Raw genomic sequence first — 14231 nt, 5'->3', positions numbered from 1 at the left:
GTTAGCTTGTGTGCAAACACAAGGCATCTAACTTTTGATTTTCTGCAGTGCAATACTTGTTTAACCAGAAAGGTCGAGAGGACACACTAACTGACTTTAGTTTTTTTCTTCTCACTTTGTGTGAAATATAATTAGCAAATACTCCCAAATACTGGGAGACATTGTCTTAGGCCTTGGTAATCGACATGGGTCTAGGCTTGGACATGGGGACAAGCCTATAGGTTGGATACACCTTCAATTTAATCAACACAATAAAACTGTTTACCATGACAATACCACCAGAGTCAGGGAAGACTTCTTCAATTGATTCACGATGAGACTACACCTTACTTTTTGGATTGTGGTAGTATTTTAGTGTGTGGGCATGCATGTGGCCACCATAAATAGACCATACAGACCACACATACAAAATACATGTTTCCTGTTATAGCCAACAAGTCAGTTCAACATTTAGTCAACACATGTATGGCAACTATCATTTAGCAGTAGCAGCTAAAAACAGTGGGATCATGGGAGGAGCTGCTGCACATAACTTCCTCTGGGAGACTAATCAGAGTTTATAAATCTACCTTTGAGTGGATTAGATGTGGACTAGATCCAGCAGACCTTTTGGCCCTGGAATAAACCGGGCTTTCATCCACTGCACACAATATAGCTGTTTAACATGACAATACCACGATCAGCGGATAGCTACTAGAAGATACGACCAACCAATCCCGGTGTTTTGAGCCGACTGCATGAGTGAGCGTGTCCTTTCAGGATCCTGTGTGTGTGTGCGTGTGTGTGTTCATCCCGTTTAAGAACCGGTCGGACAGCGTTTGGAGTCAAGTCACCTGAATGAAGAAATGGAGTACTAGTTTTTACCAACGCGACACAGAGAGGAAGAGTTAAAGTGAAAGAGAAGGTGAGAAAAAAAAAAAAAAACAAGCTCCGGGTACTAAGTCCACGCTGCGACGACTGTCCCCGTTTGATATCAACGTTTCTTCTTTTCTCCGCTGCTGTCACGGTTTTCTCGGGGCTACCGAACTCCTTTTAAAGTTTCTCTTTCGATGAAAGGACAGGTCGGCGGAGACTGCTGTCGTGCTGTCATTTTAGTGTCCCACTTTGGAGGCCGGCTGTCCCGGGACAGACGCACACATCTGTAGGAACAGATACTCACAGCGACACACAGACGCGAGCCCCGGGAGGACTGAGTGTGTCACCATGCCTGTGCGACAGAAAGGTACATACATTTGATTTGTGTTGCTATCTCTGTAGTAGGCCTATTGCTAAACCTCCACGTATCGAACACACCCGTTAAAACAACTCTAAAAGGCTGCGATGATACTGTAACGTTGGCTCATCGAAGGGCTTTACTTCGCCCCGAAACTTCTCTGAAACACGTGCAATTTAACACAGAATTGTTTATCAGTGCACGCATGAAACGTTCAGCTCATTATTGAATATATTTTACTAGTTATTCAGACATTTGAGTTACATTTGGCACACATGTTAGCCAGTAAGTAGTATTTTATATTCATTATCTGCTTTTCCTACAATCTGTTAGTCGGGACATGCAAACCTGAGAAAGAGATTCAGCTCAAGATTGGTTGACTCTGCCTAATGTTTATTGCATGCCGTATTAAAGTGTCTGACTGAGCAACTTATTAACATGTGAAACATGTTCTGTTTGATATAAGTGGCTATTGACACAATCAATATTTTCAGTGCAGTGTGCCATTCAGTGTGGCTGTCAGTGCTTCCGGTTTAATCAGCTGTTCAGAGTGCCATAGAGACTGGAATGTGGTCTGCACCTTTCTTTAACACCATAAACTCTATTGTTATCTATTATCTACTATTGCCCTCATGTCCTTCTGCACCAGACTTACATTACGCCATAGTAGCCTAATTACCTTAATTGTTGTGACCATTACACAGATCACTATAAGGTGCCATAAATAGGCTGAATTTTGAATTCTTACCCTTATAATTAAGATGACTTAAAATATCATTCAACATTCCAATTTTCAGTTTTATTGTTTTATTATACTGTAGTGATATTACCTCGGGAGCTGAGGGAAAACGTGTACCTTGATTCACCTTGATTCACCTTTCTTAAGCAAGCAGTTGCTACATCCTCGTAAATTACTGATTTACTGATTCATTTTTAATTGCTGTCAAGTTTGCAGTTCAACTTAGGTGTCAAAGAATGAAAACTGGCAGTAGGTGAGCCAGAGAGGGAAAAGAAAACATTCTTCTGGCACCACTTCTGTGGAGCCAAGTATTATCAATCTGTCTCCTATTAACTTAACCCTGAAGGAGACCCTGTGTGAACCAGACACCGTTTTTAACCATAGTAATCCTCAATCAAGTAGAGGCTTTTAATATACATTAATCTCCTTGCTCTACTAAAGAGTGCCTGGAGCATTGTACGTCTCCATTTCTGTCATTATCTACCTGTGTATTTTGTATTTTAGACGCTCAGCGAGCCCTGGAGCTTCTCCAGCAGTATCGGGCCAAACTTGACCAGAGACAGCAGAACCAGAGCCAGACCAGACAGGGCCACGTGGAGGAAGATTCCCAGCTGCAGCAGTCTCTGGACAGAGTCATCAATGTCTTCCAAAGTCAGCTCTTTAGCGCTCTGCTTGGTAAGGATAGCTGTTTGTTTGTTCACTGTTCCTCTACACTTCCGTTTACACCCGGTGTTACAACATGAGCTGTTGATTTTGAAGACTTCTAACCAGCCTGTTGACTCTCTTTTCATTTTTTGATGCTTGGATTTGACATCTGTATGGGTTTCTGCCCGAGGCTACATTTCACAGTACATACCAGAGATGTAGGTATTTAAATCAGCGTAGCTTAATGTTGGATTACATTTTCTCAAAACCATGGCAAAGAAAACAGACTGTGTGTGTAGAACTTGGCTGTTTTTTTTGTGATTTGGGTGAACTGACCCTTTAGCTTGGTTCTTGTGCTGGTCTCCACAACAACACTACCATGTGTTTGGGATGGTGTATGAAGACGCAAAGACAGGTGCACTTGTACAAACGAAGATTAGAAGGTTTGGCTATGAGACAGTAGGCTTGTAGGCCAGCAGACAGAGCGCTGGACTTATTGTAAGAGGAAACGAGCCCTAGCATTGGATTTTGGGGGTGTCTACAAGATCTTGTGCAATCACATGACTGTTCACCAGCAAACAGAGATCAGAACACAAACATGTAGGCGTGATGTAGCATGTCACAGAAAACACAGGTCCCTTTGTAGAAAGCCTGCATAATTTAACAGAATGTGTTGCAACTTTGAATTCCTTCCAAGAGTTAACAGTCTGTGTGGTTTATTCTGCTTGTTATGAAGGAAAACACTCTGGTTTACCAAACTGGTTCTAAGTCCCTGATCTCACCTGCTTTGCGCCACGCCTCACACCTTGTAGTTCTTACAGTAACACTCCTTTCTCTGTTTTGTGTGTGTGCTCTTCACTAAACACGAGTTCCTGTTTGTGACTTTCACCTTTAATCAAGCTGTTTCTGGTGTTAAAGTCGTATTCTTGACTTCATATATCATGTAATCCTGTTTGAATATCTACTGTTCGTCCATGGAGGTGATTTTGTGTTGCTGTACTTTGTAATTTCCATCCTTGATGCCTCTTTTTTGGTCATTTATTAATGAATTGTACTGCTAAATTCCCCTTTACCTTCTTCTCCTTTTCTCTTTACACATCCTCCTCCAACTGTCTGTATATTCCCTGTCCTCTTCCCACGTACTGTACATCTGTCTTTCTTCCTCTTCATCATCTCTTTAATGACCACCAAACCTATCTGAGCTCGCAACCAGGTGTATGCTTTGGTGTGGCCAGTTGTGTATGCGGAGAGGGGGAAGTGAAGCCTCTAGTCATAACAGTCGCTGATGTGCCTACTTCTAAAACGGGAAATGGCGGTAGAATGAACTATTCCTCTTTTAATTCTTCAGGAGCTACTGTTGTACATAACAATGGTGGCAGTGTCCTGCCACTAGAGGTCAGCAGTGTATTAGCTGAGACCTTTTTTTGTGCTCAGCTTCAATTAGCTTGTGTCTGAATACAATGCACATTATACAGTAGTGATATTAGGAGACATGGATGATTATTTTTACTATAGATACATCTGTTCGATCATTTTTTCAGTCTATACAATGTAAAAAAAAGAATGTCAATCCCAGCTTCCCTGAGCCCAAAGTGACATTTTCTTGTTTTGTTCAATGAAGTGTCCACAACCCAAACATACTCAGTTTACCATGATATATAAATCCTGAGTTTGGAGAAGCTTAAACTAGAAAGTGTTAGTTTTGCAGTGATAAATGCCCGGAGTGATTAACTGATCATCAATTTAATTGGAACTTAACTTTTGTCTAATCAACTCATCGTTTTAGCTCTACTACTCACATATAGAGAGATATTTGATGATATTTAGTCAGTTTATCATTCATTGTTTTTATTTTGCAATAGGTTAGTCATTCACTTACACAGTTTTTAATCTATTCACTCATTAATCTATCCCTTCAATGTGTCAGTACCTCATTTACGAATCCACTAAACCCTTTTAGTCATTCATCACGGCTCTAATCTCTGCTCTCCTCCTCCCAGACATCCAGGAGTACTACGAGTTGACCATCCTCGCAGACAGCAAGTGTTCTGTGGACCAGACAGGCGATCCATGGGACCTCACTGCTTCTAGCAGCCAACTAACGGAGCTCCCAGCCCAGCCACAGCCCTCCTCTGGTCCCTTGAGCCCCCAGGCTTCTGGAGGACCATCCCAGCCAAAGCCCCTGTCCCCAAAACCCAAGTCAATCAAGTCCCACGCTGCTCCACTCCCATCCGAGAGATCCACGTCAAAGCCATCTTCCCCTACAACACAGTCCGTTACGCCGCAGTCAGAGCCAGGCAAGGTCAAGTATCGTGCTCCTCCCCCCCCTGACCAACCTGGAGCCTCCAAATCGTTGGCATCAGAGACTCCTGCGCCTTCTTCTCTCTCTAATGCCACATCCCCCGGAGTCACGGTGAATGGCGTTGGGACCCCCACCGGCTCCATAAAAACACCACCTGGAGCATCACTGAATGGAACAAAGCCACACCTTACTGCCACCAACTCTAACGCTTCTTCAGAAAGCTCCATCATCTCCGCCAATCCCCAAAGTGACTCTGTCTCTCCAGACCTCAACCTGGTGAGCGTCTCAGCCCTCGTCTCCAGCACCATCCAAGGCTTTGTGTTTCCAACCACTCCAGACAACCGTACCCCCACCAGCACCACTCCTAGCCCCAGCCCAGGTCTCAACAGAGTCATAGACGCTACTATAGTCTCTCCAGCTCTTGCGACCAGCAAGGACCCGGGCAGCGGCAAAGTCACTCACAGCAGGCCAACGAGCCCCATCCAGGGAAAGTTCACCTCCAGCAGCCGCAGCCCCACAGGTCCTCCTCATCTGAGGTATGTTCCACATCCATATGTTTGAATTTGTATTAGAGTACTTTGCAACTGTTAACTGATATTTTTAACACACTCAATGGATTAATTATCTCTGAGACATTCAGTGTGGAAGTAGCATTTAAAAGAAAAGACTAAGTATGACTTTGGTCACAATTTGATGACACAGTGTGCTGACACTGTCACAATACCAATTATTTAGCTTTGAATAGAGACAAATGTAGAAGAATAAACTGTACGCCACAAACACAAAAATTTCTCATTGATGAAGTTCAAGTTACTGCAGGTGGTAAGATTTACACAATCTTTGGTTGTTGACAGCAAAACTAACAAACTGAATGGAGGTTAATTCACACCTATTTGAATTTCACTGATAGAAATTAATACAATTTGCATTTACTTAATTACAAATAGCTCAAAATATTATTTATTCATCCCTGAAAATATTTTTTTATTGAAAACTCATGTGAACACAAAATGATGCCAGCTGTTAAAGGTCCTGCTTTTTATAATGAAAATGTATGTCGCATAGGTTAAATGACAGATATAATGCAACACTGCATTTTGTTTGCTATTGGGAATTCAGGTGTAATAGTACAGAATAACAACTGACAGTTTTCAGAGGTCACAGACTCCCTCTTTACTTAATCTCTGTTCCTAGTCCAACCAGGCCCGGGTCACTAAAAGTCACCTCCACCAGCCCTAGCCATGGTCCAGCCAGCCCCAGGCCAGCTACCAGCCCACTGACACCCAACAAGGTAAGACAGCTTTGGTTGTGTTCTGCCAACAGGAAACCTCGCCACAGTTGATAGCAGCGTATGATATGTATTGCCTTCTATCCGAAGTTGATGGGTGATCCATTTTGTTGGGTGGTAACCTTGAGATGCCACGAGGGCGGCATGATTCTGGAAAAGGAGGGAGGTTATGTATCTCTCCTGAGTCTTAGATAAACCTTTTTTAAATGAAAATATAGCATCCATTTTCTCCTTGTGCCTCGGAGAGCTTGTCATGTTTGGTGATGTACTGTATACTTCTCCCATTAGACGTTTGAATAGTCAAGTGGCAGAGATAAATCTTTACACGACTCCTCTTGAACCAGTTTATGGAAAGGCTGCTGGTGGCTGCAGAGAGCAGAATTAGATGGACAGATCGTTTATGCAGGCTGGCTGTTTTGGAAATTGGCTTACATTGCATTACATAATATGACAAGGGAAATCAATTCAGTTCAGTAGCATTTTATTCTCCAGTAGAGTCAGCAGAACGAGATCAGAGATGGGCTCATGTGACTGGTTTTTGTCTTGGGGATCTCGCTGAAATGGTTTCTTTGTGTTTTGGGCTGTTTGAACGCAGACTTACACGGCTGCTGATTGTCCACATCTCACAACATGTGCTGATATTCACAAACTTTGCTTTGTACTAAAGCTTTCAATACAGTGCTGTACAGTATGTGCAACGAAATACTGCTTGTATTGTAAAAGGGACTTTTGCGTTAAGTGACCAAAGTTTAAATGAAGTGAAACACATTTTGTGCATTTTTAGTTTTATCATCCATTATTGAACTGTTTTTATTAAAATAGATTACTTGTATTGAAAGGCTGTATAAGTAATTGAGACCCAATAATAGTGTTCATTTAGCATAAATTAAGCAGCACAGACAGACTGTTAGCTCTCTGTTGGCGGCAGCGAGCACCATGAGTCCAGGGCCTGAGGAGGGTGGAGCTGGACAGAAGTAGAGTAAGACAGGGACAGAAACAAATGCAAAATTGTGTGTATGTGTGTGTTTGTTTCATGCAAGACATTTGCATAAGAGACATTTTCCACACAACTTTCCCTCTCTGCTCTGCTGGTCTTGTATGGTACAGTAAATACAGTAAATTGTTTCCAATCCAACATCGGTTGTAGTGATGTTGTGTATCTAGAGAAGGCCCGGTATCCTGAGTGAGTGAAATGAAATCCCTTATTCGTGTGTGAAGCTTCAGGGCGCATGCGGAACTTGAACTTCGCCCAAACCCAAAGTTGAAAGTAGAGCATCCACTGCTATACCGCTGTTACTGTTCACTCAGTCTAACCACCCACTCCTGCCAGAGACTGACCTGATAAAACGGCAGAGAGTGGTGTGTGTGTGTGTGTGTGTGTGTGTGTAGCATAAGTATTTGTGTGTGTGTGCTTATGTCTGTGCATACACGTCTGTCTGGGTGAGTGTTTGCCTGTGCATTCATGTGTATGCGTTTCTGCTCCTGTCTCTGCATGTTTGCCGATTTTTGTTTTGTTTTGTGTGTTGAGTGTGTTCTGTGTGTGTGCGGATATATATTCTGAGCCATGCACTCTTTGAGGGCAAAATGTGTCTACCAGCTGCCATAAAGCGAAGACAGCAGCTGGAAAACAAGAGGGCGGGCGGAGGTGCACCGGGACAGCTGCCATGCCATGACAGCGGCCTCTGTTTTAGCGGAGAAGTCCTGTCTGGCTGCTTCGATGGACGGACAGGTGGAGAGGACATGAGAAAGGGAGGAGAGAGAGTGAGGGATGAAAGAAGAGGGTGTGCAGGAGGGGACAGAGACGGACGGACGGCAGAAGGATGTCACCAAAAGCAACAAGCGGCTGAGTGGTGGAAGTTGCGGCTCGAAGATGTTTTGATGAAAGTTTGTCGGTCGGACTGGTGAGGATGGACTGCATCTGCATCCTCACTACCAAGGTGAGACACAGGAAGAGTGTAGACTGGAGTAGGGCAGAGGGGAATGTCAGGCAAGACGGCGGAAACGCTGTGTGACAGCGTGGACGTACAGCCTCAGATCAATTTTCTAAATGATCAAGGTTTTGTGATAATTGTCCCTCATGATGGCATTCATCCATTAATTACAGTCAAGACTGTAATTTGTATGTTGAATGTGTGTGTGAATAATGTGTGAATCCATCACGTGATTATTATTTTTTGGATTATCAACTGATTATCAAGATTGCACGAGTTTAATTGAAAGTGGGACGGAGACCTGCTGTACTTTTGGGGGAGGGGGATTTCAGGATAAACTACAGGCTTGGCAAATGATGGGAAGCTAAGTGCACCTGCTAACAGTTAGCCATATCAAATTGGTGACAGCTTGCTTATTGGACAGATGTTGCTGGTGTGCTTTAGTTTGTGAATAAACAGGCTATAGTTGATACCTTACAGGAACTGGATGTCCTCTAGTGAAGCGAGTCTAATGGGAATGCCGAGCTGTTGCTCAGCCGTTGGTCTGACAACATGTGACGCCCAGAGAGACGGGAAACTGGGTTGATGGGACACGCGCTTCAAGAGACTAGCTAGCTGACTGATTCGCTGGTTGACTGACTGTTCTCAAGGCAGGAGAGAGCACTTGGTTGGCATCACCATAAGCATACATTATGCACATATGTGCATGCTCAGAAATGCATGGCCCATTTAAAAGCAGCAGGCCCAGTGTGAGCTGGGATAGACTCCAGCCCCCCTCACGACCCTGCACAGGATGAGAGAGTACAGACAATGCATGGATGGAGAATGTAACTGTTAGTGGAGAGGGGCGACATGCGATAATCGGTCAAATAAGGACAACAGAGCACGCTTTTTTAGGACAGTCTCTCCTCAAAGGCATCCATTGTATCGCACAACTGTAGTTTGTGAAAAAAAGACAGAAGTAGTTGTGTGAAAGACTGAAAAACCTATTTTGAAGCAACAGCTAAACCAGCAAAAACTCACTACCCGATCCCGCACTGTCCAAAAAACGTGGTTTGTTCTGAGATACCCGTGATTGTATTATACACAGTTACTGTAACAGAATTAAATTGAATGTGGTTACATCCTAGTTCAGGCTTAGTCTTGGGCCACTCTTAATCTCATTATGGACTCAGTCTTGATTGTGTTTATTCATGGCCTCTACTTAAGAGTTCCTACCCCATTGTCTGCTTGAAGGACACACACGTTGACCTCGTTGACCACACACACACACACACACACACCATCACACACACACACACACACACACATACACAGACAGACTCCAGGAATTCCATCACACATTCATCTGATTAATCTTGTTTATCTCATTAAGATAATGGATTGAAAAGCGGAGGGTGTTCCCTGAGTTCAAGACTTCTAGATTACTGCTGGAGGATGTTTCAGTACATCCTCCTCCATCCTGCTTGATTCATTTCATCCTCACATCTCTCTCTTTGACCCTTTTAAGACTATATTGCTATGTGCATTCTGGTTAAATAGAAAAACTAAGTTTAGGAATCGAGACCTAAATGCACTAAAATAAACCCTGGGTTGATCAGAGTAATAATAATGTTACAATTCAGTGAGTTTCCAGTGCAAACATACGAGCAATCATACAAATAGATTCAACCAGAAAGTGCAGGCCAATCTAATAGGTTAGTTGCACCTCTAATCACGACATCAATATCAACCTTAAAGATTACAGAACAAAAGAAAATGTTTCAAACACCAGACAAATATATTCAGTAGTATCTATGCTTTTGGAGATTTTACTTTCTATCATTACTCTATTCTCCATTGTGTCCAATCCTCTTTTCCTAAATCCTGTCTTAAATCCCACCCTGGTTAATAGTGTGTGATTGTTGTTTAGCTTTACTCAGTGTCACTGGCCTGTTCCAAGAGAGCAAGAGTCTCTGCTAAGAGGCTTACCTTAGGCTGCTAATAGACTTTACAGAGGTGGAGCCATTTTGGGTGGAACAAAGAGGAGGAAAGAATGAAAGAGACGCACACAAAGACCGAAGGAAGAGGAGAGGTTAAGTCTGTGAGTGCACAAGTTTGTGGGTTATTTTACTGGATTTTGCCGGAAAACTCTGCTTCATCATTCCACCGATCCATCCATCTGTGCAACTGTCCAGCTGGCACTGTGATGTAACTCTGAGGAGGGGTCACGGCTGACGAATTAATCAACGGAGAAAGCATGAGAGGAGAGGAGGCAGAGAACTTCCCAAGCAGCTGCAGGACTATTGAGCCCAGAGCTACGCATCTGCAGTAGCAATGTACTGCAGGGCTGCTGTCACGGGTTAGCTGGCTTCATGAGACCCTCAGCGAAAGGTTGAGAGATCCACACCTGTTGTGAAGAATTGGACTGAGAGTCTGTAGGTGTTTAGATATCCCTGCCTGTAGTAGGGTTGACACCTACCGGGTCAGTGCGAGGGCTACATGTGAAGATGGACCATCGTAACTGTTCTTCCTCAATCAATGTAACGTATCTTCACTTACTCTAATTACAAGTCATTCTCTGACTCACCTGCTGCGGGGTTCACTTAGGGAATTGGCATGAGTCTTGTAATCACGGTAGAGAGTAGCAAGATCAACTGAGGTTGAATCAACGTCCGTAATGAATGACCAGCAGGCCGTTTTCATAAATGTGTATATATATATATATTTATTTATTGTCAGGCATCACTTTCATCATTTCTTGAGAGCTCTTACATTTAGACTTTACTCTAACACTCCTGGGAATAACTCTTAGGCCCACAGCAAATGTTTATTTGAAAGAAATAGAGGCGCTGGGTAGTTGGCCTCAATGTTTGAAGAGTAATTATATTCAAGATGTTCAGTTTCTGTGTTTTTGATGTGTGCCGTTTGTAAAACACCGTACAGTTTGGTGCATTCTTAGCTCTGTGTTTTTGCATACACGGTTTTTGATTGAGTTTTTTTAAATCAAACAAAAAGGTGAGTTTACATATTATCTATGTGTACATACATAAGGCACATGTTGTGTGATCCTTATGTAAATACACTTTGATAAAAACACACTGTAAAAAAAAAAGATCGTTCTGTATGTTCATCTCATTCGCTTTCACAGCATCAACCTGTTTCCAAAGCTTGAGGTTAAGTTGGCACATATCAGTGTTAGAGGTGCTTCCCAAATGATTTTGGAACAAGATGTGTGTCACATCCTTCTGAAACACTGATACAGAGTCTGATTCATGGTTTCACTGAACTGTAGAGATCAGCGAGGCTGGCTGACGTAATTAGGAAGAATTATTCCAGGGCCAGAGATCATGACTTTAACATTAATGATATCTGCCTTCTAACACTCCATTCCCTGGAGCGGCTAACCAACTACTTCTTCTCTGCACTTTCCAGCCTGACGACAGTTAAACACGAAAGTCCACTAAAGAACGCTAACATGGAAACATGTCACTATGTTTTAAAAGAGACACAAAAAGAGCCAGATCAAATTTTAGCTCCACTCATTTGCTTCTTAGACTCTCACTTATTGTTTGTTGAAAATGCCTTGCAAATTGGTAGATGTGATACATCTAGCCCAATATGTGAATTCATTTCTTTTAATTGAATTAATGTTTTAGTTCAACCTTTTCAAATATTTTAATATTCAAGTTTTCTTTACAGGTAATTAGAATAAGATTGTATAATGTGTCGTGAAAATCCAAAATGTATTTAGCACCCTTACCCTAGCTAGAGTGCCGCTAACTGAAGCTGTTTCTCAGCATGACTCTGTCCACATCTAAGTCTGTTTTCACAGGAACAGGACGTTGTTAGCTGTGTGACCTCCTATTGTTTAGCCAACACAGCAAACAGGCTAGCAAGCTAACATGAAATAGTTCTGCCCAAGTCATGCCTGAATACAGACAGAGCAGCTAATCCCATTAAGCAGCTGACTAATCTCTAAGGAGCTACACACACACACACACACACACACACACACACACACACACACACACACACACACACATTCAGAGATACCAACCTATACACACGCATACAAACAACCAGGCAGTCAACTGAGTTCAGTTCACTTCACTTTAGTCTTATTATTGATTTTTCAGGGGGGAAATTAAAAAGCTTGGGCTCACCATGGCTTTGTGGACCCGTGGCCCTTGACCTGTCAGGATAGTTTAGAGAGAAGATCAGGTCCGTTCTACATATATGTCTTGCGGGTCAAACAGATAAAGATGTCCCTCTTGTAATTCTCTGAGCTACTGCTAGTATAAACGCAACTGTTGCGGTAGAAATGATGATTTGTTGAGATTGACAGCGGAGAAGCTGTTTAATATTTGGCCCTAGTTAATTGCGGTCACCTTGTTTTAACAATCGGTTTACATCCATTCAAAAATTGGACATTATATGGCTATAGCCCAACTCTTGTTATTTATCAATAACTATTCAAATGATCCATGTTTTTAAAATAAAAATTACTACAGTAATTAATATTAAATATACATTTAATACATGTGTTAAGCCAGTCTACTTCCAGATCCATAGACTGCTATTTGTTACTGCTGTCTTACAGCTCATATAGAGCTTCTTGAAGAACATAAGATACTATAAGCCCCTTCATTTCCTGTTCAATGTCGGCAAAAATGGTAAAACAAAAAATTCTAAGTTTATATAATACTTGATTGAGATAAAAACAATATTTAAAGCATATTGTCCAGGTGCTGCTGTGTCTGTGTTTTACCACATAGTGGCACTGTGTGTATGACAAACACATCAACATGTTGTGTGCTCAAATTGTAATTCTGCAGAGACTTGACACTTGCTATTTGTCCTATTGGAATCATAAAGTATTCAATAAATGACAGTCCGTGAATGAGATAAACCACTAACTTTTCTGCTGCACAGACATTTGTAGCTGCAGGGTTTCAGCAGCAGCATGCGTGTCCCCGCACAGCGTTTCAGAGAGGGAGGAAGAGAGAGATATATACTGTGTATATATATAGAGAGAGATGAGAATTCACTCATGTGGAAACTGAATACACATCTGGTTGAAGCTGATCACGTGATCATATTTGAAATGTTGATGTATGGAGATTGGTTCATGTGTAGAATGGAGAATCCGCCACTATTGGCTAGTGTATGAGGTTACTACATACACACAGTGTAGTTATTTCTGTGCTGGCTGACCTACTAATGCTAACATGTAGTGCATGCCTGCTAGGCTCATGAGGTTGCATCCTCTCTCTCTCTCTCTCTCTCTCTCTCTCTCTCTCTCTCTCTCTCACTCTCTCTCTCTCTCATTTCTATCTCATTTATTCAGTTCTTTATTTATTTTTGTCTATATTTTAGTTATTTGATGTGTGATTTTGTAAATGTGACATTAGTTTCTATTTTTAACCTCACATTATTATGTTATGAGCTATATGAGCCAAAATGCCTGTGGCTATCCCAGATGTATGAATGTATGTGTGTGTGTGTGTGAGAGTGTGTGTGTGTGTGTGTGTGTGTGTGTGTGTGTGTGTGTGTGTGTGTGTACATCTCCATCTGTTCCTTGACGAACACAGAGGGACTCTCAGGACAGCTAGCTTATCACACAAGCCAAACATTTTGGAAGACTGGCACTTGACCCAAAGCTGACTCTTTGAAAACATAAAAATAACTTCCTGTTTTTCCGGAAGAATACATGAGTTTTCATAAATGTGTATATATATATATATTTATTTATTGTCAGGCATCACTTTCATCATTTCTTGAGAGCTCTTACATTTAGTCTTTACTCTAACACTCCTGGGAATAACTCTTAGGCCCACAGCAAATGTTTATTTGAAAGAAATAGAGGCGCTGGGTAGTTGGCCTCAATGTTTGAAGAGTAATTATATTCAAGATGTTCAGTGGAAAAACTTCAAAGCAAGTGTAGGGCTCCAAAAATGTTGCCAACAAACAAGTAAACTCCACCACACACGACAGAGGAACTCATGGATTACTGGTTTGAAATTAGCCCACATTTAGTTAATTTAGTTAAAGATTACAAATACATTAGCAATTATATAAATAACATACGTCCATGAGACAATAAGAAATATCAGGATACCAAGATAATACTG

The 14231-nt window shown here is 42.0% G+C and overlaps 1 protein-coding gene across 4 annotated transcripts in view; it reads left to right on the top strand.

Annotated features, from left to right (window-relative positions):
* The first annotated feature begins 822 nt into the window (after positions 1 to 822).
* The window catches only part of LOC306694640 (disks large homolog 4-like), a 96290-nt gene continuing 82881 nt past the window's right edge, over positions 823 to 14231 (top strand). For 2 of the 4 annotated variants that reach the window (XM_079157567.1, XM_079157564.1), the window contains exons 1-4: positions 843 to 1222; positions 2457 to 2627; positions 4598 to 5435; positions 6094 to 6190. In XM_079157567.1, the coding sequence (XP_079013693.1) occupies positions 1204 to 1222; positions 2457 to 2627; positions 4598 to 5435; positions 6094 to 6190 (1125 nt within the window). In that variant the 5' untranslated portion in view covers positions 843 to 1203. Of the gene's footprint in view, positions 1223 to 2456; positions 2628 to 4597; positions 5436 to 6093; positions 6191 to 14231 lie in introns of all 4 variants that reach the window. The other 2 variants (XM_079157565.1, XM_079157566.1) reach the window with 2 other exon arrangements.

Source organism: Pholis gunnellus, assembly GCF_910591455.1.
Source record: "Pholis gunnellus genome assembly, chromosome: 4".
Classification (NCBI taxonomy): Eukaryota; Metazoa; Chordata; class Actinopteri; order Perciformes; family Pholidae; genus Pholis; species Pholis gunnellus.
This window is presented reverse-complemented; position numbering and strand designations above follow the sequence as displayed.